The sequence below is a fragment of the Pipistrellus kuhlii genome, unplaced genomic scaffold (genome assembly GCF_014108245.1).
Source record: "Pipistrellus kuhlii isolate mPipKuh1 unplaced genomic scaffold, mPipKuh1.p scaffold_m20_p_22, whole genome shotgun sequence".
NCBI classification, from domain to species: Eukaryota; Metazoa; Chordata; class Mammalia; order Chiroptera; family Vespertilionidae; genus Pipistrellus; species Pipistrellus kuhlii.
This window is the reverse complement of record NW_023425521.1, coordinates 5,848,510-5,871,123: the sequence shown is the minus strand read 5'-3', so window position 1 is coordinate 5,871,123 and position 22,614 is coordinate 5,848,510. Positions and strand designations below refer to the sequence as shown.

Sequence of the window (22,614 nt, the reverse complement as noted above, 5' to 3'; positions counted from 1 at the left end):
GCCCAGGAGAAGTCACCAGACATACACTCAGGCCAGACAGGGCGGGGCTGAGGCTGAGAGACCGGCGAGGAGGCCCCTGGAGAGAGGAGGAAGGCCTGGTGTCCCCGAGGCCATCACTCAGCCCCTCTCAGGCCCCCAGGTTCCGGTTGGAGAGGTAGCGGTTTGTGTTGCATTCAATGGACTCTGCCTCTTGAAACGTTTCTTTCTCCCTGACCGCCCTTCCTCCGTGTCTTGCCCACAAACAGGATGGCCATGGGGCTGCCAAGAGAGTCCCCGTCTCCCCATCCCAGGCCCCCCGAACGGCGTCCGCGGGATCCATGTGTTAGTTTTATTTCCATTGCTTTGGTCTATACAAAAAACCAGTAACCAAAAACATCAAGCGATAACAATAACACTCTCCCAGGGGCCTCCCCCGGCCTCCACACCCGCGGGCAGGAGGGGACGGGGGAGGTGGAACAGGAAGGGGAAGAGAAAGCCCCTCACCACACACCAGAGGGGTCAGCCAAGAGCACTTCTGGGGTCAGCCAGGGCGGTCGTGTGGGCGGGCTGGGGGTGAGGAGCTGTCCCCAGGGCTCCTGGGAGGGGGCCCAGGCCCGTGAGCGTCCGGGGGAGGGGAGCGGGCAGGGTCTGGAGTGGGGACTCACGCTCCATGTCTTCCTGGACGGCCCCTGAACTTGTCAGGAGAAGCTTTGGATTCTGGGGCCTCGGGCCTCGCACCCGGGTCCCGGAGACCCCGGGGGCTCAGGACAGTCGGTGGGCGAGGCACAGTGAGAAGATCGGGACCAGAGAGGGAACCAGAGCCCAGCGGGGCCCAGGGGGCTGGAGGCGGGCGGGCAGCCAGCGCAGGGAGGGGGGCCGCTGGGGGAACAGAGTCTAAAGCTTTAGTGCCAGGGCCACGGAGAGGGGAGGGGCCGGGGGCCGTGGACCCACAGCCCAGAAAAGCAGGAGCAGATCATCATCCCAAGAAAGTCCCTACGGAGGCGCGGGGTTCGGCAGGAAGTCCGGGCCCCGGTCCCCCGGGCTCAGGCACTTTGCTGTCTCGCCCTGTCGTCCGCGCAGAGCCTCTCCGATGAGGAGCCGCCTGGGGGTGGGCAGGCACAGAGGTCAGGGCAGGACCGTGTCCCCCAGAAGCTCGCATCACCCCCCCCACCACCACCCCCCACAGGAGGGGCCGGACGCCCCACCCAGCAGAGAGAGACGAAGGCTGGCTTCCTTGGGGGAGCTCCATAGCAAAAGGGTTCCCCCCAAAAGGAGCCAGGGTTTCCATAGGAACGGGAGTGGCCCCCGCGGGAGGCGGACGGAGGGGAGGCACCATACCGGGCCCAGCGGCTAGGCCAGCATGTGGTCGGCGGTGGGGTAGGGGGGCCGCAGGCCCTCGCTGTAGGTGTCGATGGGGTAGTCCCCCTCCATGTCCATGTGCATCTCCAGGGGGTCCAGGGGCATGTCACTCGAGTACATGGGGCGGTAGGTGGGGTCCATGTCTGGGGAGGAGAAGGGGGCTCTGTCCGGGGTCTGCAGGCCACCCTGTGGGGGAGCCCTCAGCCACCCCCTCGCCCCCGAGGGCCTCACCCGCCTCCCTAACTCCCACGTCAGAGACCCGGACAGGAGGGCGTGTGGAGGCCACACAGCAGCTGCCCCGGTCCTGCAGACGGAGTGCCTCTCCCTCCCTCACACCCCGGTCCCTCCCCGCCCTCCAGGCCCCGAGCACCCTGCACACGCTTACCGTCCGCGTAGGGCTCGTTGATGGGGATCATGCTCTGGGCCTGAGGAGGGGGACAGAGAGGCAGTGAGGGAGGGGGGAGGGCAGCTAGAGACGCTGCCATAAAGCGGCCGGAGGAAGAGCGAGGTCACCACAGGGAACCCCGAACCCTGATGAGCTCCTCTGCCTCAGGCACCTCCCCAGGGGCGGGAGGTCCCCCATTCATGCTCGGGGGCACCCACAGGACAAGGACAGCCCTCGGAGGGGAACGGAGGGGGGAGGACTGGAGACCAGGTGCCGGGAGCAGCCCCCGCCGGGATCAGGGCAGCCAAGAGCCTCCGGAGAACCTCTGTGCAGGCTGGAAAGAGGCACTCCGCATGGGGTATCAGCTCGGACAAAATTACATCGCCCTTTTGGGAGGCCTGGCCGGCGTGGCTCAGGGTGGGCACGGTCCTGGGCACCCAGGGGTTGCCAGTGTGATTTCCGGTCGGGGCACATGCAGGAGGCAGCTGAGGATGAGCTGCTCTCACATCAGTGCTTCTCTCTCTCTCTCTCTCCCTCTCTCCGCCTTCCTCTCTTTCTAAAAATCTATTTTTAAAATTTTTTTTTTAAAAATCCATAGATGGTTCAACCTACGCTTTCCATCTCCTAAAAAGCATCACCCATGACTCAACTATAAAATAAGAACCTATTCCGAAACCGGTTTGGCTCAGTGGATAGAGCGTCGGCCTGCAGACTGAAGGGTCCCAGGTTCGATTCTGGTCAAGGGCATGTACCTTGGCTGCGGGCATATCCCCAGTAGGGGGCGTGCAAGAGGCAGCTGATCGATGATTCTCTCTCATCAATGTTTCTAACTCTCTATCCCTCTCTCTAAAAAATCAATAATATATATATATATATATATATATATATATATATATATATATATATATATATATATATATATTTTAAAGAACCCATGAAGCAGCCAGACAGCGGGAGCCCCATCCCCGGGGCGGCCCCTGCCCAGCCTCAGTGCCGCCCGCGGGCACTCACCGCCTCCCAGGCGGCGGGGTCGTGCTTGAAGAGGGAGTTGGTGAGCTCCACGGACACGCGCTTGCGGTAGTCGGGGTTCTTGTCCTCGGAGATGCGGAACAGGACGGCCGCGGCGTAGGTGGCTGAGCAGAGAGGGAAGGCCGGGGTCAGCCCCTCCTCCGCCCCCGCCTGGGGCCCAGGCCCGGCCCCTCCGCGCCCTCCCCGCTCACCGGTGCCCTCGTTGCCCCTCCGCGCCCGCCCCGCTCACCGGTGCCCTCGTTGCCCCTCCGCGCCCTCCCCGCTCACCGGTGCCCTCATTGCCCCTCCGCGCCCTCCCCGCTCACCGGTGCCCTCGTTGCCCCTCCGCGCCCTCCCCGCTCACCGGTGCCCTCGTTGCCCCCTCCGCGCCCTCCCCCCTCACCGGTGCCCTCGTTGCCCCTCCGCGCCCTCCCCCCTCACCGGTGCCCTCGTTGCCCCTCCGCGCCCTCCCCCCTCACCGGTGCCCTCGTTGCCCCTCCGCGCCCTCCCCGCTCACCAGTGCCCTCGTTGCCCCTCCGCGCCCTCCCCGCTCACCGGTGCCCTCGTTGCCCCTCCGCGCCCTCCCCGCTCACCGGTGCCCTCGTTGCGGGAGTGCAGCAGCTCCATGAGCGGGGCGGAGGCGCCCTCGGCGTCGATGGCGTCAGCGGCCTCCTTGTCCTGGGCCAGCTCGCACAGCACGCCGGCCGCCACGCGCTGGATGTTCTCCACGGAGGAGTACAGGAGCTGGGCGGGGCGCAGGGCGGGGTGAGGCCGGGGCAGCCCCCGGCAGGTGCTCTCGCCCCCTCTGTGGAGTCACCCCACGCTCACAGAGGAAGTGTGGCCATTCTAAGAAACGCACGAAGAAGAGGGAAAGAAAGCCAGCCACCCAGACAGCCTCTGGGGACACACCGGCGTATCGCCCCTGGGTTTTATTCTAGTCGCCCCTAGAGCCTACTTCATCTGACGGAGCATAAAGCGTTTCCTGTGTGATCCAAGGACTTTTCCTAAAACTGCCTGAGTTCACGTGGAAACTCAAGAGAGAAAGAGAATGCTGCAAAGCAAAACCACCACCACCCCACACCGGTCCCCGGACCCAGCGCTGCCTGCCTTCCCCGTCAGCAGTGGGAGGAGCAGGGGTTTGGGGACCTCTCCCGCCCCCTGCCCGGACTCACCTGCACAAACAGCGGGATGGTGTTGAGCCGGAAGATCTCCATGCGGTTCATGGGGTCCCGGGCGAGGATGTGCAGGGCCCCGGTGCAGCCCTCCACGATCTCCTCCATCCTCACGCCGTCCTGCACGAGAGAGAGAGAGAGAGAGAGAGAGAGAGAGAGAGAGAGAGAGAGAGAGAGAGAGGAGACATTGGGGCGTGGCCACGGGGGGGGAGGGGAGGGGACATGGCCTCACGCCCTCCGACACTGACAGGCCTCACTGGTCCCTGGAGGGGCACCTGCTGCCACCCGCCTCCCCAGCACACGCTCACGTGCACACGCATGCTCATGTGCACACGCATGCTCTGAGGACGGCCTGACCCCCAGGCGGGCGGCCCCGGGCACCGCCAGCTCACTCACCGTGTAGGGCTGCTGGGTGCCCGCAGCCACGTGGCGCTGGGCGTCCTGATGGGCCTTGACCAGCAGCTGGACGAGGCGGGGGATGACGGCTGCCTCCTGCAGTGGGGCGTGGTTGGCTGGGCACAGGGCCAGGTTCCTGATCAGGCCGATGGTGGCCTGGCAAGAAAGGGGTCAACAATCAGGGTCTCTGCTGGGTGTCTGGAGGACCCCAGTTTCCCAGCTCATCTCCTCCTCCCCTATCCTCTCTCTGGGCCCTGGCGGACATGGATGTGCTGGGAGGTCTCCCAAGGAGAAGGCCACCCCAGCGCATGTCCCTTGTTCCATAGGATCTGTGGGTTCTCACCCGTCTAACGTCTAACTCTAACAGCCCCTGCTAAAGTAACACCCCAGCCCGGCCGTGTGGCTCAGGGGCTGATTGTCGACTTATGAACCAGGAGGTCATGGTTCGATTCCCAGTCAGGGCACATGCCCGGGTTGCGGGCTCAATTCCCAGTGTGGGGTGTGCAGGAGGCAGCCAATCAATGATTCTCTCTCATTATTGATGTTTCGAGCTCTCCCCCTCTCCCCTCCTCTCTGAAATCAATAAAAATATACGTTAAAAAATAAAAATAAAATGATGCCCCATTCCAGAGCAATTCCGTCAGCCTCCATGCATGCCTTGACCCTCACCCTTATTCCTTCTCTTAACATGCCTCTGCTCCCCACCCCCTCCAACTGGGAATCAAACCAGCGACCCTCTTGGTTCATGGGTCAGCACTCAACCACTAAGCCACACCAGCCGGGAACCATGAACCTTTTAAAAATGTACATAATCACTTAGAGTCATTCTTAGCTGTGCTGTTAAACTGTCTAAAATGTAACCAATGGCAACTGGCCTCCTGAGAAGGCCCCACCTTCACACCCTGGACTCCCTGTGGCTGATACCAGGCGTCCCCCAGAATCCGCTCTGTCCCTCTTAGTATCACTCCCGAGCTTTAGCAGACACCGGCCCCCTGACACATCGCCAGCCTCCTTGCACTTGGATGCAGCCAACAGGGTGTATGTGGGCTAAACTGGCAGGTCCCACAGCCTGCTCACCGCTCGCCTCCCACTTTCCTGGGGCCTGAACGCCCTGTGGGGATGACACTGCCCAACCACTGGTGTGAGACCCTCTAGGGTAAGAAGGGGGCTCCATGGACAGGCAGCAACACCCAGGAGCTTGTTAGAAAATGCAGAAAAGGCTGAAACCGGTTTGGCTCAGTAGATAGAGCGTCAGCCTGCAGACTGAAAGGTCCCAGGTTTGATTCCAGTCAAGGGCATGTACATTGGTTACAGGCACATCCCCAGTAAGAGGTGTGCAAGAGGCAGCTGATTCTCTCTCATCGATGTTTCTAACTCTCTATCCCTCTCCTTTCCTCTATTAAAAGTCAATAAAATATATTTTAAAAAAAAAAAAAAGAAAAGAAAAGAAAAGAAAATGCAAAAAAGCTCCCCTCCCCTCGAGGCCTACCTAGTCAGAACCTGCAGTTTAATGCAACAGCCCAAGGTGGTCATGTGACTAGTAACACTCTGAAACTCTGCCTTTGGGGATGGCTGAGCAACAAGAGAGAAAGATTCTGGGTCTCAAACTAAACCATCCCATGTGGAAAGAATTTCTGCTTATCGAGGGCCTCTCCGTTACAGCGGCTTTGCCTGTACCGATACAGCACCTAGTCCTCATACTGAGCTCCTTCCCTGGCTGGCCCCCTCGGCGGCAGTGGTGGCGGTACCTTGACCAGGGGCCACTGGTTGGGCTGGTTGAGCAGCTTGACGATGGCCGGGATGCCGTAGTTGAGGCGCACGGAGTTCTGGGCCATCTCGGCCTCCGGGTGGCGGCTGGTGAGGTGGCGCAGGGCGCAGACCGCGGGCTCCGTGATGTCGTCCTTGTCGCAGGCGCGCAGGATGGCGTGGATGAGCGCCTCCACGCCGCTGTTCTGCGTCACCAGCGTCTTGTTCTTGCTGTTGTTGCAGGTCAGGTTGGACAGCGTGCCCGTGGCGCAGGTGAGCACGTTGACGTCGTCCACGCTCAGCTGGTTCACCAGGATCTTCAGCACGCTCTCCAGGCCCTCCTGGGTCGGGGTTGGGGTCGAGGAGGCAGTGATCAGTGTGGGAGACTCCCAGCCGCTCCCAGGCATGCCCAGGGGAGCGCCAGGGCCTGATGGCTGATCGCTATGGGCCCTGCCGGTGTGCCAGGGAGCCCTCACCCCGTGACCCTGTGCACCCAGTGACCCTGTGCACCCGGGGACCCTGCGCACCCCGTGACCCTGTGCATGCCTGTGAGGGCAGAGCTCTCCTGCGGGGCACTGAGGCTCAGGGAGGGTAGGTGGCTTGCCCACGGACCCCGGCTAGTGGCCGGATCTGAGCCCCGGCCTGTGTCTCAGCTCCACTTCCTTCCTCCAACCGCCCTGCTCCTTCTCTACATCCTCTGCCCTGGCAGAGCCCCACCCAGGCTGAAGGAGGCCCCAGGTCAGGAGGAAATTGGGGTCCCTGCCTCAGTGGCCAGCTGGCCCATGCTTCTACCTTTCTGGGCCTTCACGCTGCCCCCTTCAGCGATCCCCAGGCCAAATCCGCTCTCAGGGAACACCCCTAACCCAGCAGCCTCTCTCTCCCGGGGGTGCCCGGTGGGTCTGTGGTGGCCCAGGAAGACCCAGGCTCTGGGGACAGACAACCCTGGGTTCACCTGCCAGCACCGCCACTTCTCAGCTGGGACCGAGGGCCCTATCCGACTTCCTGAGCCTGTTTCTTCCTCTAACCAACCCGTCCCGCACTCCACCTCAAGTTAAAAGGGTGAGCAAGACCATGTCCGGCAGTCCCGCACACGGCGGCTCTGAGGAGAGAGTCAGGCTGGAAGGAGGGGCCGGGAGGCTTGTCCTGAAACTAGTTTTTCTTAAGTTGAGTTTTAGCCACTGGGCCCTCAAGCTGTTTGTTGACACCTGCTGCTCCCCGCCTCGGGGCCTAGGTCAGACTGTGACCCTGGTCCCCTTCTTCCCCCCGGAAACGCAGCTTAGAAAAACCAGCCCCCGCTATCGATTCCCCTTCCAGAATTCTCAAGGGGGACTAGGTCCTTAAGCTAAAGGGATGAGGGTCAGGGTACTCCAGCCTCAGCCACAGCACTGCAAGATGCAGAGGCCTCTCCCCCCGGCTCCAGAGGTCACACTCCTGGACAGGAGGCTGGACGTGGTGAGACAGGAGGACAAGGGGGCTGCTGAGGCGAACCCGGGCCCGGACGTTTCCCTCACCTGCTTGGTGGCCACGTCTGAGAGGTTGCGCAGGGTCCAGAGGCAGTTCTGCACAAGGCGGGGGCTGTTGCTGGTCAGGTGTTTGCCCAGAGCCTGCATCCCGCCTGGGGGAGAGGGGAGCAACAGGGGTGACATCAGCCACAGGGGAGCACAGCTGGCTGAGCCTGGCCTCTCGCTAGACAGGGCTCCACCTGGCCCTCGGCCACACGGCCTCCTCCGCCCCGCACTCACCAGCCTCCACGATGGCAGGCTTGTTGTTGGGACACACGGACAGCACCTTGAGCACGCGGCTGGTGGTCCAGAGCAGCTTCTCGTAGCTGTAGTTGCGCATGATCTGCACCAGGGCCTGGGGTCCCCCGTTGGCCAAGATGATGAGCTGTGAGGAGCGGGGGAGAAGGAGTGTGAGACAGATGGGGACCATGACAACGGACAGGGAGGGGAAGGGGCTCACAGAGCTGCCATTACTGAGCTTCAGATAAAACCTGAATCGATGGTGTGACTATCCAATAAGCCAAAATCTTGGAAAAAGGGTAATCCACAATGCTGACAAGGATGAGGTGAAACTGTGCTAAAAACATCACCGCTGACGGCATGGTAAGGTACAATCATTTTGGAAAGCAACCTGGCAATCGGGATAAAAGCCTAGAAATGTTAAAACCCCTTGGCCCTGATCATGAAAAACGTTCCATTCTTTGGGAAAAGCTGTGTGCCTGAATATGTTCATGACAGCATTGTTTACAAAGGTGGAAAATCAGCCCAGCTGGTATAGCTCAGTGGTTGAGCGTTGACCTATAAACCAGGAAGTCATGGTTTAATTCCCAACCACGGCACGTGCCCTGATTGCAGGTTGGACCCCCTAGTGTGGGGTGCGCGAGAGGCAGCCAATCAGTGACTCTCTCTCACCATTGATGTTTCTATCTCTCTCTCCCTCTCCCTTCCTGTCTGAATCAATAACAAAAAAACAAAAAGTGGAAAATCAGGAATAATTCAGATGCCCTTCCTCAGAATCAAGTCTGGAGCCTCCACTTACTGAAATGCTGTTTACCATTCTAGAGGAGAATTTTGGAGGACAGATGCACAGATGCATAGACATCTGCTATGACTACAGCTACGTACAAATATACCCCCAGGACAGCCCTGGAGGAAGCACATCGAGATAACACCGGCTGAATGAGGATAATGAATGTTTTTCTTTTCCTTACACTCAAAATAAGACCTATGATGAAACATGCATGGCTGCTCATACATGTCTATTTAACCTACAGAAGGCTGGGAGGCGTCGGTCCGAGGCTGCGGCTGGACAGACAGGGACGGAAGGGGGCCGCGGGCCGTGGCGGGGGGAGGGCCCACCTTGCTCTCCTGGTTGCCGTAGGCCAGCAGCTGCAGGCAGTCGGTGGTGATGGCCAGGAACTTGGGGTTGTTCTTGTTGAGCAGGGGCACCATCTTCTGCAGCCCGTCAGCCAGGCGCACCGCCATCTTGGCGCCCTCCTGGTAGAGCAGCAGGTTGTGCAGCGTGGTGATGGCGTAGAACAGCACCGACTCCACGGGTGAGCTGGGGTGGCGGGTGGGGGCTCAGGGTGAGTCAGGTCCCGGGGGCCTGGCCTGAATGCAGGCCGCCTCCCCCAGGAAGCCCTCCCCAGCACCCACCCCCCCATGGAAACAGCCCTCTGCTAAACCCTCATCGTCCCCCCTGCCCCGCCCACTTTTGTGCACATAGCACCTCTCCCCTCCCTGCTGGGCCCTGGTCACTTCCGGCTCCTAGGCCCCCAGCCCTAGGAGCAGGGAGTAGTCCCGTTACCTGCCCCTACCATGTAGAGTACCCCATAGAAGCCTCATGCCCTCTGGAAGGGGCTCAGAAGGGAATAGGGTCAACATCTACCCTCAAGGAACTCACAGCCTGGTCCTGAGCTGAGGGGAGGGGCCAATCAGCACTGCAAGACCCAAAAGACACAGGGAGCATGCTGTTCCCTCCCTTGAATGCTCTTCCCTTCATCGGCAGCAGCTCCGGGAGGTCTGGGCCGTCTCAGACACACCTCTGCCCTGGTCTACACTGCAGCCTCGTGTCTAACCTGCTCATTACATGAGCAGCTAAGAAGTGCCCGGCTAGCTCAGTCGGAAGAGCATGAGACTCTTATAGGAGCAGCTAAGCACCGAGGCTGGGCGGGGTCCTGCCCCTGCACATAGTAGGTGCTCAGGCAACGCTGTATGGAAGTCCCGGGGAAAGGGAGGGACAAGGCCAAGGGCGGGAGACCCCAGGCCCTCCGGGGAGCAGGGGTGGCTGGCTACCTGAGCATGCGGACCAGGGCGGGGATGCCCCCGGACTTGAAGATGGCGAGCAGCCCCTCGCGGTGGTGGGAGAGGTTGTGCAGGATGCTGGTGGTGCAGCGGGCCGTGTCCAGGTCGCTGGTGTTCTGCATGGTGCGCACCACGGCCGCCACCAGCTGGGGCGAGCCCATCAGCGCCCGCCTCGACGCCTCCTTCTTCGACAGCTGGTTCACGATCATGGCCGCCTTCGTCACCACCACCTGGGGAGCGGGGAGGGGAGGGCGGACGTGAGCAGATGGGCCAGGTCCAGCTGCCGCTGTGAAAACGTGGTCACCAAAGACCCATTCACAACGCTCAGCGGGACCCTGGTCAGACCCTTCCCTACGGACGGGGCTCCGGGTCTAAGACCGCCCTCTATGCCAGGCCCTCCCCTGCGGACCCCCGACCTCTCCCGCCCTCCCCCCTGCCAGCCCCTCACGGACCGGATCCTCGTCGTTGAGAAGCTTGGTGAGCTCAGGCAGGGCCCGCGTGGCCAGCTCCGCGTCGTCCTGGTAGTTGATGAGATGCACGATGGCCGACTTGAGCAGCTGGGACGGCTCAGCCAGCCGCTGCAGGTTGGTGGTCTGCCCCTCCACCTGGGTGGCCAGCAGCAGCGAGCTGTCCTCTCCCGTCATGCCGGGGCACATGGCCTCCCGCACTCGCTTGGCTCTGGCCGTGGTGGACATCTGGTACTCCAGGTCACCTGGGGACCAAAGGGCAGGGCTGAGCCGCAGGCGGCCGGGGGGCGAGGAGCCGGGAGCGGGGAGCGGGGAGCGGGGCAGGCTGTGCACACAGCCCGGGTGACTGCATTCTCTGGGCTGCCTCCCAGCCCGACCCAAGGCCCAGCGCCGCCTACAGTTCCGCCTCTAACAGTGACCCGGGGGAGGGCACCACCGCCCCAGTCACGGCATCTGTAAAACGGGGCCCCACCTGTCCTGTCCACCGCAGGGAATTCTTATGAGAACTAAATGAGATCATAGCTGTGAATAAAAGAAAGGATTCGTGTGTGAGGCACATCTGTAAAGTGGAAATAATAATAGCATTTGTCTTGACCCTGGTTGGTTAGAGCATTGTCCTAATGACGCACATCTCACTACAGAAATGTTAGTGATTCTTCTTATTATTAATAATAGGAATAGCTGACATTTTTTGAGTGTTTATTAGGTACCTGGCAGGGAATTAAGCATTTTTCTTGGATTTCCTCACTTAATCGTACAACCCTACAAGGTAAGTACTATTTTTAAAAAATATTTTAATATAGTTAGTAAGATTTGATACTGATATATTTTTTTAAATTTGTATTTATTGATTTCAGAGAGAGAGAGAGAGAGGTCCATTTCTTATTCCACTTACTGATGCATTCACTGGTTGATCCTTGTATGTGCCCTGACCGGATAGGGAACCCACAACCATCAGGACAACAATGCTCTAACCAACCAGGGCCAAGATAAATACTATTATTATTCCCACTTTGCAGATGGAAAAACTGAGGCCCAGAGGGGATGAGACCCAAGCAGAGACCTGCACTCAGACAATCTGACTCCAGAGCCCAACCTCGGCTCTGCGTCCCGCCCTTAACAACCAGGTGAAGGTCGGATGAGCCAGCCTGGTTCTCCTCAACCCCGAAATCTCATGATTATAATTACACCCTCAGCCTCGCCACAGGAGGCAATGCTCCCATTACACAGACGGGCAATCGAGGCACAGAGGCCGGAGACACCCAGTATCACAAGGCAGCCCGGAGAGGAAGTCAGGAATGAGGGTTTCGGAGAGCAGGAGGCGGGTGCTGGGCTCCAACTCCAGATTCCACCTGCTGGGTGGACCTGTGAGTCCGCGGTCCTGGCCAGTGTCCCGTCGCCCCAGGGAGAGGAGGCCACTTCCACCCTCCAATTAATCCGGGAGGAGACGTGGACACGGCCTTCCCGCCCGAATGCTGGCGGGGCACCCCCAGCCCTAAGCCCCCGAGCAGACTGGTTACTTCACCACCTGACCTTGGCCCACCTCCATGTACGCCTTCCACATGCCAGCCCGGCCTCCTCCCGCCCCCACCAGGAGCCCTCAGGCTGAGAACGGCACCTCCTCTGTCAGACTGGGGACTGGACACCTGCCTCCCCATCAAACCTGAAGGTCCTAGAACAAAAGGACTCTGGTTCCCACAGTCCCCGGGTCCCAAAGGGCATCATGACGCCTCTTCATCATGCCGTAACTGCACAGAAGGCAAGGTCCTTCAGACTGACGGGCAGGGTCTGTGCCTCCCCTCCATGCTAGAGGTTCACGAAGAAGAATCTGCCTCCTTCCCAGATGGGGGCCTGTGCCTCCCCCTCAGACCGGGAGGCTCCTGAACTCGGCCTCCCGCTACCCTGACCCCCCTCCAGGGTCCAGCCCGGTTCTCCACGGGAGGATGGATTCCCATGGATAGTCCCCAACCTTGGCACTGCGGCGCCCCCTGGGTGTAGGTCGTGGTCTTCTTGACCGTGTACTGGCGCCCGCAGGCCTCCTCGTCCTCCATGATGCCCTTGCTGCTGACGGAGGGCACGCCGGTGTTGGCGCCCGAGTGGATGCCCGAGTCGTAAGTGTAAGTCTGCTGCCACTCGGTCACCTTGATGGGCTGTTCAATCAGGTTCATCACCTCCATGGTGGCTGCTGGGGGCACAAAGGAAGGACAGGAGGTCAGCTGGCCCCAGGGAGGCATCCCCATTGTCTGGCCCAGCCCCTAGCTTCCCCAGGCCCTGCCCATTACCCCTTCCTCCTACCACAACCCCAAGGCCTCCAGGGGCTGTGGTGGAGGGAGTGGGGCAGAAGGGCCCCAGGCCCAGGGAGGGATACCTTCCCACCCAGGGCCTCCAGCAGCTTCTGGGGTGCCCACAGGCCCACCCACCCACTGGGGCTCCCTGGGAAAGGCCGCTGCACCGCCCGGAGGCGGCTGCACCAGAAACCGGTTGGTCAGACAGGGAAGCAGTCAGACAGGTTTCTCGGGAAAGCCAAGGAGGCTGCTGGGAAGCCAGAGGCGCCCAGGATCCCTCGGGATCTCACTTTCCTGCAGGATCACAAGTGGCCTCCGAGGTCCAGGGCCTGAGATCCCCCCACCTCTCCGACACCCCAGTTCCTGGAAAACTTTTCCCGGAGTTCTGAGTCCCACCCACCGTTTCAAATGCCAGCGACATGCTCCCGGGGCAGTTCGCCTGTCTGCCGAGCCTCAGTGTCCCCATCTGTGAAACGGGGTCGTGCCACCTCCCTAGCAGGCTGTTGTGAGGGCCCAGCATGCCTGGCCCAGGGTGCCTGGCTCACAGTAGGCACCGATGTTGGTGGCAGTGGCCGTGTGTCTGCCCTGTAGTGTCTGCCCACCTCCTGGCCTCCGGGAGCCCAGGCCAGGGATAAGCAAAGAGGCAGGCCTCGGGTGGCCACCGCCATTCCACAGCCCCTCCCTCTCTCTGTAGAGACCTGGGGCACGTGGATTCGTGAAGAGCCGGCCCTACTGTGTGCCAGGGAGGTGCAGTCCCACTTGCTGCCTGGCTCCCTGTCTTGGGAACTGGCCATGGGAGTCAGCGCCTGGGAGGAGAGGCCGGGGAAGCTGTGCTCCAACGAGGGCCGCCCTCATGCCAGACCTTCCGCTAATGCGCCACCCTGCCAGGCAGGTTTCGTGGCACAGGCTCTGTGTCCCCATCCACAGGTGTGGAGACTGAGGCTCCACCGGGCGAGGTGGCACGGCAGAGAAATGGCGGAGCCGGGACCAGGCCCAGGCGTGCGTGACACCCAGTGTGCGTGCGCGGGCTCTGCATGCCCAGGGTGCCCTCAGACAGCAGGCAGAGCCCGGGCTGGTCCACCCGTGAGACTGGGCAGCACCCAGCACCTCAAACTTGTTGTGTCGGGGACCGGTGAGCAGGAGGGTGGAGTGGCCGGCGTACCTGGCCCCACCCAGGAACAAAGATCACCAGGGATGTGTCTCCCCAGCGAGGCCTGGCGGGTGCCACCCTCCAGGAGGAAGGGATGACACATGTCCTTCAGGCCTCACTCCCTTTTATGCTGACACCTGGCTCCTACCCTGGCCCTGAGCACACCTGGACAGGCAGAGGCAGGAGCCAGACCCGCTCCCACCGCCTCCGTCCCCTCCTCCCTCCACCTCCTCCCATCACGTCAGCCCCAGTGACTCAGAGTTTCGTGCTGATAAACAGAAGCAGGCCCACAGTACCAGACAGATGGCTTGGTGCCACGGGCAGGAGCCAGCTGCTCCCCAGGCACTGACCAAGTGTGGCTACACCAGAAGGAACCCCCACCCCAACCCATGCCCAGCACCCGTGCCTCCTCTGGAGAGGAGGAGAAGAGAGAGGAGAGTCTGGGAGCAAGGGTGAAACTGCACCAGGAAGTGAGCGGCGTTAACCCTCTCAATGCCACCTGGTGGGGAGGAGGGCTGAGCCGACACCTGGACGCGAGCCTCCGTCAGATCCACTCAGGACGGGCTGGGCACCTCGAACCCTGATCAGTAAACACACCCCACGACTGGAGCTGGAAACAGCCGCCTGCCTCTGGGGCTCCCAGGCCTTCCCCAGAACCTCAGGGACATCCCCCACCTGCCCAGTGTCCACAGGGAGCAAGCACCAATGTCAAGGCTGGCCCGGGAGGAGGGTTTCCTCAGCAGGCCCCTCCCCCCATCAGCCCGGGGGACAGAGGTCTCAGGAGGTCAGAGGATCTGCTTCCTTTCCTGCCTCACCCTTCCCTCCCAGCAGCCCTGCAGGTGTTTTGTTATTCCCAACTCCCAGGTGAGGAAATGGGGTGCCTCACTGCAGACCGGCCTCCCGCCCCAAACAGGGGATCCAGGGGAAGAGGGACCCCCGGGGTCACGGGGAGAGGGCCAGACACACAGCTGCAGGTGGGGGCGGGCCGAGGGTGCTCACAGTTGCAGGCAGAGCAGCGGCTGGGAAATCAGGAGGCCCGGGTTCCAGCCCCAGCTCCAGCACAAACCTGCGGAGTGTCCTTGGGCAATTATTGTCCCTCCGCACTGCACGCCCAGAGAGGGCCCAGGTGGCCTCAGAGGAATGTGATGTTTAAGATTCTGGGAACAAGGAACCAGAATTCCCACGACAGACAGAGGGTGGGGTGGGCAGCGCTGGGAGCATTTCTGAGAGGACACACACTCCAGGGCGCTCCTCGCTCCTCGAGGGCGGGTCCTGGGGAGGGAGAGCTATTCCTGCCACAGGAAGGCCAGACAGACGTCAGACGGAGCGTCAGACCTCAGACGGGAGGGAGCCTCAACCAGCCGCACCTTCCTCCCCACCTCCTCCCCGAGAGAACCAGGGAGATTCTCCCACGAGGAAGAAAGTGCTGTTCCTGCAGTTCCCAGGGTGCAGGGCCGCACCCTGTGTGGCCTCCTCCCTCCCTTTCCACCTGGAGCGAGACCTGCCCCAGTGTCCCCGACACAACGGGGGGGGGGGGGGGGGGGGGGGAGCGGGCGAGACAGACCGGCCCTGCCCCTGTGCCCGGACACAGACGGGCAGAGCCAGACACGGGGCGGGTCTTCGGAGCTGAAGGGGGAGCCTTTGTTCTCAGCAGCGCGCTCTATTCTGGGCATCCCGGGAGCAAGAGGGCAGCGCGGAGGCCACAGTGGGGGGCGGGGGCAGCAGGGGCAGGAAGAGAGAAGATGGGGCCCCGGAGAGGCGTGGGGCAGAGTCTGGGAGGAAGCAGGAGGCTGCCTTGGGCATACTCTGCCCTTCATTCCTGCTTCCTCCTTGGCATGGCCAACCCAGCAGGCGGGCCCTGGGCACCCTAAATCCGAGCCTGCCCTGGCAGAGTGTGGCCCCGCCCCGCCATTAAGTAGAACTCCCACCCGCGCCCCGTGGGGCTCCTGCCCCTGGCTCCCCACCAGCACGCCGTCCGTGCGGGGCACGGCTGGGCTGGGCTGGGCGGGGCGGGGCTGCAGGACACCGAGCGGCAGGGTGGACGCAGAACAGGAAGCGGCCAGCGGCGGGAACCGGGCGCAGACACACTGCGTTGGAGCAGGCGGGGCAGGGCCCCCAGAGGTCCCTTGTGCCAGAAGCCAAGCCCTTTGCAGACTCAAATCCTGGACTCAGACAGCGAAGGAGGGGAGCTGTGGGCAGCAGGAGAGCCTGGGGGTGAGGCGAGGGCTTCAACCCCACGCCTCCCAGACCATGTGCCCTTGGCAGGTCACTCCGTGTCCTGAAACCTCAGTGTCCTCCTCTGTGAAGAGAAGAGGACGGTGCTACTCACTCACCCCCTTCTCCAGACCGTTGTGTGAACCAAACACAACTGCCCGGAGGCCCGCTGTGGACAGGAAAGACCCAGGCAAGCACCCTTCCGTTAAGGAAGCAGAGATGGATAGAGCGTCGGTCTGCAGACTGAAGGGTCCCGGGTTCGATTCTGGTCTAGGGCATGTACCTTGGTTGCGGGCACATCCCCAGTGGGGGGCGTGCAGGAGGCAGCTGGCCGATGTTTCTCTCTCACTGATGTTTCTAACTCTATCCCTCTCCCTTCCTCTCTGTAAAAAAAATCAATAAAATATATTTTTAAAAAAACAACACTAACTTTAAAAAAGAAAAAGAGAGAGAGAGAGAGAGAGAGAGAGAGAGAGAGGAGAGAGAAGGAGGGAGTGATAGGAGAGGAGGCCAGCAGAGAGGGGCCTGGCAAGGCAGCCAGCAGCCAGCCTGCTCTTTGGGACCCAGGACCCTGAGCCCCCTGACGAGGGCTCCTGGGTGCTGCCTCCCAGGCCAGGCCAGAGCCCTGGGGGGTGGGACAGGGTGAGGGGGGGTGGGACGGGGCGGCTGGGAAAGCAGTGCGCTGGGAGGGAGGGCTGCCCGCTCCGCAGTCACATGCGCGGCCTCATGCAGGCGGGTGGTGGGGCCGGTCAGGCATGGACATTCCCCACATAGCAGCCCCAGGGGAGAGGCGGCCCAGCAGGTCACCCGCCCCCGCCCCCCCCTCCTCCCTGTGTCTGGCTCCAACCGAGCTTTGGCCAGCAATGCCGATGGAACGGACTCTAGAAAGTACAGGGACGGACCAGGCTCCCCTGAGAGCCCTGCTCCCCCTCAGGCTTCCCGAGGAGGCCCCTCCCCCCCGACCGCAGACGCCCCTCCCCCCAGCAGACTCCATGCTCCTGGGCAGGAGCTGTAGCTGCCCCAGGAGACTGGGCACTGCAGTGGGCAGAGCTAGATGCCCCCAGGAGACTGGGCACTGCAGGTGGGCAGAGCTAGATGCCCCCAGGAGACTGGGCACTGCAGGTGGGCAGAGCTAGATGCCCCCAGGAGACTGGGCACTGCAGTGGGCAGAGCTAGATGCCCCCAGGAGACTGGTCACTGCAGTGGGCAGAGCTAGATGCCCCCAGGAGACTGGGCACTGCAGTGGGCAGAGCTAGATGCCCCCAGGAGACTGGGCACTGCAGTGGGCAGAGCCCGGAGCGGGAGCTGGGTACGGCCAGGCCTGGGGGCAGGAGAAGACAGAAGCCCATCTGGAGCTTCGGGAGCAGAACCCTCGCTTCCTGCCTGGAGGACACCCAAGCGGTGGCCCGGGGCAGGGCCGGGGGTCAGGCCGCCCCAGCTGCCGTTTGTTTTCTTCCTCCTGGGCTCCCGCCCAAAGCAAACAACCGGGGGCGGGACAGCGAGGCGGCCCGGGGAGAGGGACATGGCAGGCCGGTGCTCGCCCCGGGCTCCCCGGAGAGGGCTCTGCTGGGGGCCCTGGGGGGCAAACCCCCAAACTGGCCGAGGACCCCACACCGGGCCTCCCGAGATGGGAAAACACCGCGCGGCCTCAGGAGACAACACGTCAGCGATGCATCTCCACACACACGTGCCCCGTGCGCCCTTCGCCACGCCAGGGGCTGGGGTGGCCCGATGGCCACAGCCGGCGTCTCTCCGCAGGTGCCACTGGGCTCCATGCAGCAAGGATGGCGCCTGGCCCTCTCCTGGGGCGGCAGGGAGGGCCCCGCTGCCCGTTCCCTGTTCGGGGTTTGCTGGGGAGAATGAGGCTCGGACAAAGGCTTAGCAGACATTTGGGACTGTGTACGGAGCGTGAGATGATCCACATCGAGGCTACGATGCTGCTGAGGAAAGCAAAGGAGAAGGAATACTCCCCATCGCTGCCTCCATGGAGTAGGGTTTGTTTTGTTTTTTTCTTCCCTCGCAACTTTTTCTAACTTCCCAACTGTTTTTTACTCCAGACCCAGCCCCGGTCCCAACTCTACCCCCTCTACCCCCGGGCCACCACTCCGGGGAGATAAGAGTCCCCAAGTCTCCCCCGGTCTCCATAGTGAGGAGAAAACAGGCCCAAAACAGGCCGGTGACCCCACACTTGGCAGGCGGAGGTGCCCTGGGGCTGAGCGAGGGGAGCGGCCAGCGAACTTTCTCTCGGGCCTAAGAGGTCGCTCCCCAGACCGCCACCAGCTTCAGGCCTGTCCCCGGAGAGAGCCTGGGACACACCCGCCGGCCAGCCCCAGCCACACGCCTCCTCCTCTTCCGGGGAGGCCGGGCCGGCGGGCGCTCATGGGCACTGCCCTTCAGGCCCGGCCTCTTTCCCCCCCGAAGACAGGAGGCTGGGAGTTTCCCCCGGGACCCCAGCAGACCCGATTCACCCCAAAGGGCGACCGCTGCCTGGCCTCCCTCCTGGGGCGAGAGGGTCCTTCCGGTTCACTCGGATGTTGCCCTGCTTCATCCTCCAGAGAAGACTCAGCTCTGAGCCTCCACCTCTCCCTCTCCCTCCCATCGGCGGCACAGAAAGCCCTTCCTCCTGTCTGACCTCACCCCTTCGCGAAGCATCCGTCCCCTGTCGCTCTTGGGCCCGCAGAAATGACAAACTGCAAGCCCCTCACCCTCTGTGTAGCCAACAGGCGGGCCTGAGCCCCTTCTCCTCTCATCACGTCTCTTCAACCTCCTCTTCTCCCGCACCAACAATCCTGGTCCCCTCCTGCCCTCTAGGGATCTGGAAGCCCAGTGCTGGAAGGCTCAGGTCGAGGACACGATTTCCCAGGCCCGGTCTGGGGTCAGATGCCAGGTGGACAGTGAGAGGACAGTGACACCAGCCCGTCCTTCAGGGACCACAGCCTCATCGCCAGAAAGACCCTCCCGGCAGCAAAGAACCCTCCTGCAGCCCCCAAAGTACAGCCCTCTCCTCGCCCCAACGCCGCCTGGCAGCACTGCCCACGCCAGGCCAGCAGGACGCGGGCCCAGTCTGAATCCGACTCTCACTTCTCCCCCTCTCCAGGGAGCGCACCCCTTTATCTGGGCAGAGGCCCCGCCCCCCACAAAGCAGGCAGCTCCCACTTCCCATACGGGACAAGCCAGGAGGTGGCAGCAGCAGCAGCTTTGACCCCTGCCCTCCTCTCCCCACCGCCAACCTCCTCCACATCCCCCACAGACCCCAGCCTTGGGGAGAGCTCCCCCCTCTTCCCTAGAAACTGAAAACCAAGCCACAGGGGAGGTTTGAGGGCCGAAGGCGAGGCCATGAGTCACCCCCACCTGGTAAACCTGCCCCCACCTTCACCGCCCACGCGTACCTTCTGGGGTCCTTCTGACGTCTCCTTTCCCAAAACCCCTGAGCAAAGGCTCTCAAAAAGGAGTGGCAGGCCGAAACCGGTGTGGCTCAGTGGATAGAGCTTCGGCCTGCGGACTGAAAGGTTCCAGGTTCGATTCCGGTCAAGGGCATGTACCTTGGTTGCGGGCACATCCCCAGTGGGGGGTGTGCAGGAGGCAGCTCATCGATGTTTCTAACTCTCTATCCTTCACCCTTCCTCTGTGTAAATAATTAAAAAATAAAACAAAGGAGTGGCAGGAAAAACTTCCCAGAGCCACAGTGGGGCAATACACCAGGGTGGGCTCTGGGTTTGGATTCTCCTTGTGCAACCCTGGGCAGGAGACTTAACCTCCCTGCGTTTCCATTTCCCCACCTGCAGAACGGGGTCACGGTAGCCGCCTCCAGGGACGGGCGTCAGGACTGAGTGAGAATAGCTAATGGGAGCGCTTGGTATCAGTGGAGTCCTCCCTTGCTTAAGTTACCGTTTATCGAGGACTTGCTGGGTAGCCAGGCTCATTCCCGTTTTACCAAGGAGGTCACTGGGGCTCAGAGAGGTAAAATGACTCGACCAAGGAGGGATAAAGCTAGGATTCAAACCCCGCTCGGGCCAAGTCCAAACCCTGAGCTCAGAGCAGTCCTCCTGTGACTCTCTCCAACGAACAGCCCTTCTGACGACAAGTCTGTTGTCCCACCTTATTCCACGGCGGCTCCTCTCCTTCTCCCGCCCAGGCCAGGCCCAGCCCTGACCTTCACTCCTACAGGTGCCTTCTCCGAGCCTCGGCCCCAGCAGAAGCTCCAGAGGGAATGGGGTGGAAGGGGATGCGGGAGGGGGGGGGGGGGGGAGACTGAGGGAGGAAGGACAGGAAAGACTCCAGTCATCCAAGCAGGGGCTTGATCTGCAAGCAATGACTAATTGGGTGCCTACTCCCGCTCCCTCCACTCCCATCCAGTGAGGAGCCGGTTTTCTCCAGCCACCTCCTAGCAATCCTCGCTCAGAATTATCTTTTCATCACGGCCACAAACCAGATTAGCTAAACCAACCATTTCACCAACCTAATTACGATGCTTTCCCCTCCTCCACGCTGGCATCCAGAAGAGGGAAAACAGGTTGTTTTGCCCAAATTCCATGCCCTTGCGGCTCCCCACAGGGACACCACCCACTGGAGCAGAAGTGGGGTGGGGAGGAAGGTGGGGTGCACTCCATGGAGGTGTGACCGCCGCCCCCACTCTTCCATCCACAAACAGGAAGGAGGGGGTAGGTCTTGACTGAGTCAGGACAAGCAGCCCCGATCTGCCCCCCACCACCACCCCCCATTCTTCCCTTCACCCCAGGGCTGAGGGCGAACCCAGCTCTTACACTGCCCCTGTTCCCCAAGGAGGCTGGGCTCTGAGTCCCGCAAAAAGGCCACACGTCAGGCTTTTTAGAAAACCAGTGCTGGGAGCTCGGTGGGGACCCCCACTCTGGCCCGGGGAAGGGCACTGGGAAAATTGGGGGGGGGGGGGGAGGCGCTTAACGCAGCTCCATCCGGAAACCCTTTCCCCCTTCTAGAAGCCTTCCTCTCCCACTTTCCCCACCAAACTCTCCCGGGAGAGAGGGAAGGTGGGGGAAAGGACAGCAAAGGCCTCCAGAAGGAATGCACCTCCAACATCCAGAAATCGAATGGAGATCAAGCCCCATGATTCCGCGACCTTCGGCCTCAGTGACCAGCCAGCTCAATAAAGTGGGGACGGGAGGGGGGAGGGGGAGGCCAGAGCAGACGCTTCCCCCACGCACGCTTCCCCCACCCACGTCCTTTGGCCGGGCCCTGCCCCACCCCCATTCCTGGGGAGGGGGCCGAGCTTGGGCGGGAGCCACGGCTCAGGCCTCCAGTGAGGGGGTGTGGTGGTCCCCGGAGGCAGGAAGAGAAGGAAGAAGCTGCTTCCCCTTCGGCCCACCCCACCCCCTCCTCAGGCCCCAGGGGCCCGGCCAACAGGATGGAGCTGGAGGCAGGGGGAGGAGAGGGTCGGAGCGCCAGCCCTGGCCCTGGATCGGCTGGCCAGCTGGGGGACAGGGCTTTGCTCCATGAAGAGGACCCCGTAAACATGGGGTAAGCCCTTGGCGAGGAGGCAGGAAAGCTGCCCTGAATACTTGTCCCGTAAAGTTTGTCCATGAGAGATGAGAGAGGAGGGGAGCCCTCCTGCTCCCCTGTTCACACTCTGGAAGCCGCAGCTCCTGGGATTCTCCGCCCAGACCAGACCCCCTGTCCGGGCCACGGGTGCCCCATACCGGCTGGGCTTGGAGCTGGCCCTGCAACAAGTCCCACTGCCATCCCCACCACCCCCCGCCTCCGCCGGCGAGCCCGGCCCGGCGCCGCAGGTCCAGAGCCGCTGGGGCTCCGGGGTGGAGGCCCGGCCTCGGGGCGCCGGGGGCTCACCTGCCCGGCAGGTGGGGCCCGCGCCGCCGGGGAAATGCGCGCTCGGCCCCCACCGTGGGGCGAGCAGGGCGCAGACAATAGGGCCCCACCCAGGCCTGAGGGAGCGGCGAGGGAGGGAAAGCCGGGATGACGCGCGAGGTGGGGTGTGGGTGGCCCGGAGAGACCGGCGGCAGCAAGTTTCCCAAACAGCGAATCCCTCACCGGAGCGCGCCCCGGGACAGAGCAGGAGGAGGAGCAGGTCACCGTCTCCCCGGCGAGAGGCAGGGACGCGGCGTCGGGCGGGTTCGCGGGTCCCGGGGAAGGCACCTGCCCGGCACCTTCCCGCCCTTCTGGGATCCCCGGAGCCCGAAAGCGCGCTGGGCCCTCGCCTCGCGTCCCCTGAGGTCGCCGCGCCCCGGACCCCGGCGCGCCCCCTGCCGCCGGTGCAGGGGTACGCTCCCTGGCTCCCGCCCTCACCTGCCTGCCCTGCAAGAGACGGAGGACTCGGCCACCCGCCGCCCTTCCCTCGCCCCGGAGATACCTGCTGCGATCGTCCGCACCTGCGGGGGGAACCTGGCCGGGCCGGGCTGCGCTGGGGTCGGGCCGGGCTGGGAGCCGGCGCGGGCGGCGAACTGCGCTCTGCAAGCTCGGGCGGCGGCTGCTCCGGACTCCGGCCAAGGCAGCAACTCAGTCACTGAACAAAAGGCGAAGGGACCTGACAGCCAAGCCACGCCCCTCGCCCCTCGAAGCCACGCCCCCGAGGGCGACGCCCACCCGCCGGTGCGAGCTCACTGGCCGCCTCGCCTGACTGTCCCGCCGGGGGGCGGGGCCTCGCCCCCAGGCCTAGT

At 62.5% G+C, this 22,614-nt stretch overlaps 1 protein-coding gene across 5 annotated transcripts; it reads right to left on the bottom strand.

Annotated features, from left to right (window-relative positions):
• Nucleotides 1-318: 318 nt before the first annotated feature.
• Nucleotides 319-22,488, bottom strand: LOC118726294 (junction plakoglobin). Of its 5 annotated transcripts, none has more exons than XM_036450819.2 (15): nt 22,327-22,488; nt 12,288-12,503; nt 10,304-10,563; nt 9,843-10,081; nt 8,907-9,108; nt 7,788-7,932; nt 7,557-7,660; nt 6,048-6,386; nt 4,300-4,455; nt 3,904-4,023; nt 3,325-3,475; nt 2,735-2,856; nt 1,724-1,763; nt 1,316-1,481; nt 319-1,081 (listed from the first exon to the last, which is right to left on the bottom strand). In XM_036450819.2, the coding sequence occupies exons 2-14, from the start codon at nt 12,493-12,495 to the stop codon at nt 1,330-1,332; spliced, it is 2,238 nt and encodes a 745-aa protein (XP_036306712.1). In that variant the 5' UTR covers nt 12,496-12,503; nt 22,327-22,488; the 3' UTR covers nt 319-1,081; nt 1,316-1,329. The 5 variants fall into 5 exon arrangements, with proteins under 5 accessions (XP_036306712.1, XP_036306711.1, XP_036306715.1 ...); XM_036450818.2 differs by having other exon boundaries at nt 22,308-22,471; XM_036450822.2 differs by having other exon boundaries at nt 12,288-12,500; nt 22,327-22,467.
• Between the last annotated feature and the right edge of the window lie 126 nt (nt 22,489-22,614).

Bases quoted from the DNA above. Each gene is read 5' to 3' on its own strand.
- LOC118726294 (XM_036450819.2), bottom strand. From the start codon at position 12,495: ATGGAGGTGATGAACCTGATTGAACAGCCCATCAAGGTGACCGAGTGG. The intron at 10,564-12,287 runs GTTGGGGACTAT...TTTGGTCCCCAG, and splicing joins GGGGGCGCCGCAGTGCCAAG to GTGACCTGGAGTACCAGATG. The intron at 7,933-8,906 runs GTGGGCCCTCCC...CGCTCCTCACAG, and splicing joins ACGGCAACCAGGAGAGCAAG to CTCATCATCTTGGCCAACGG.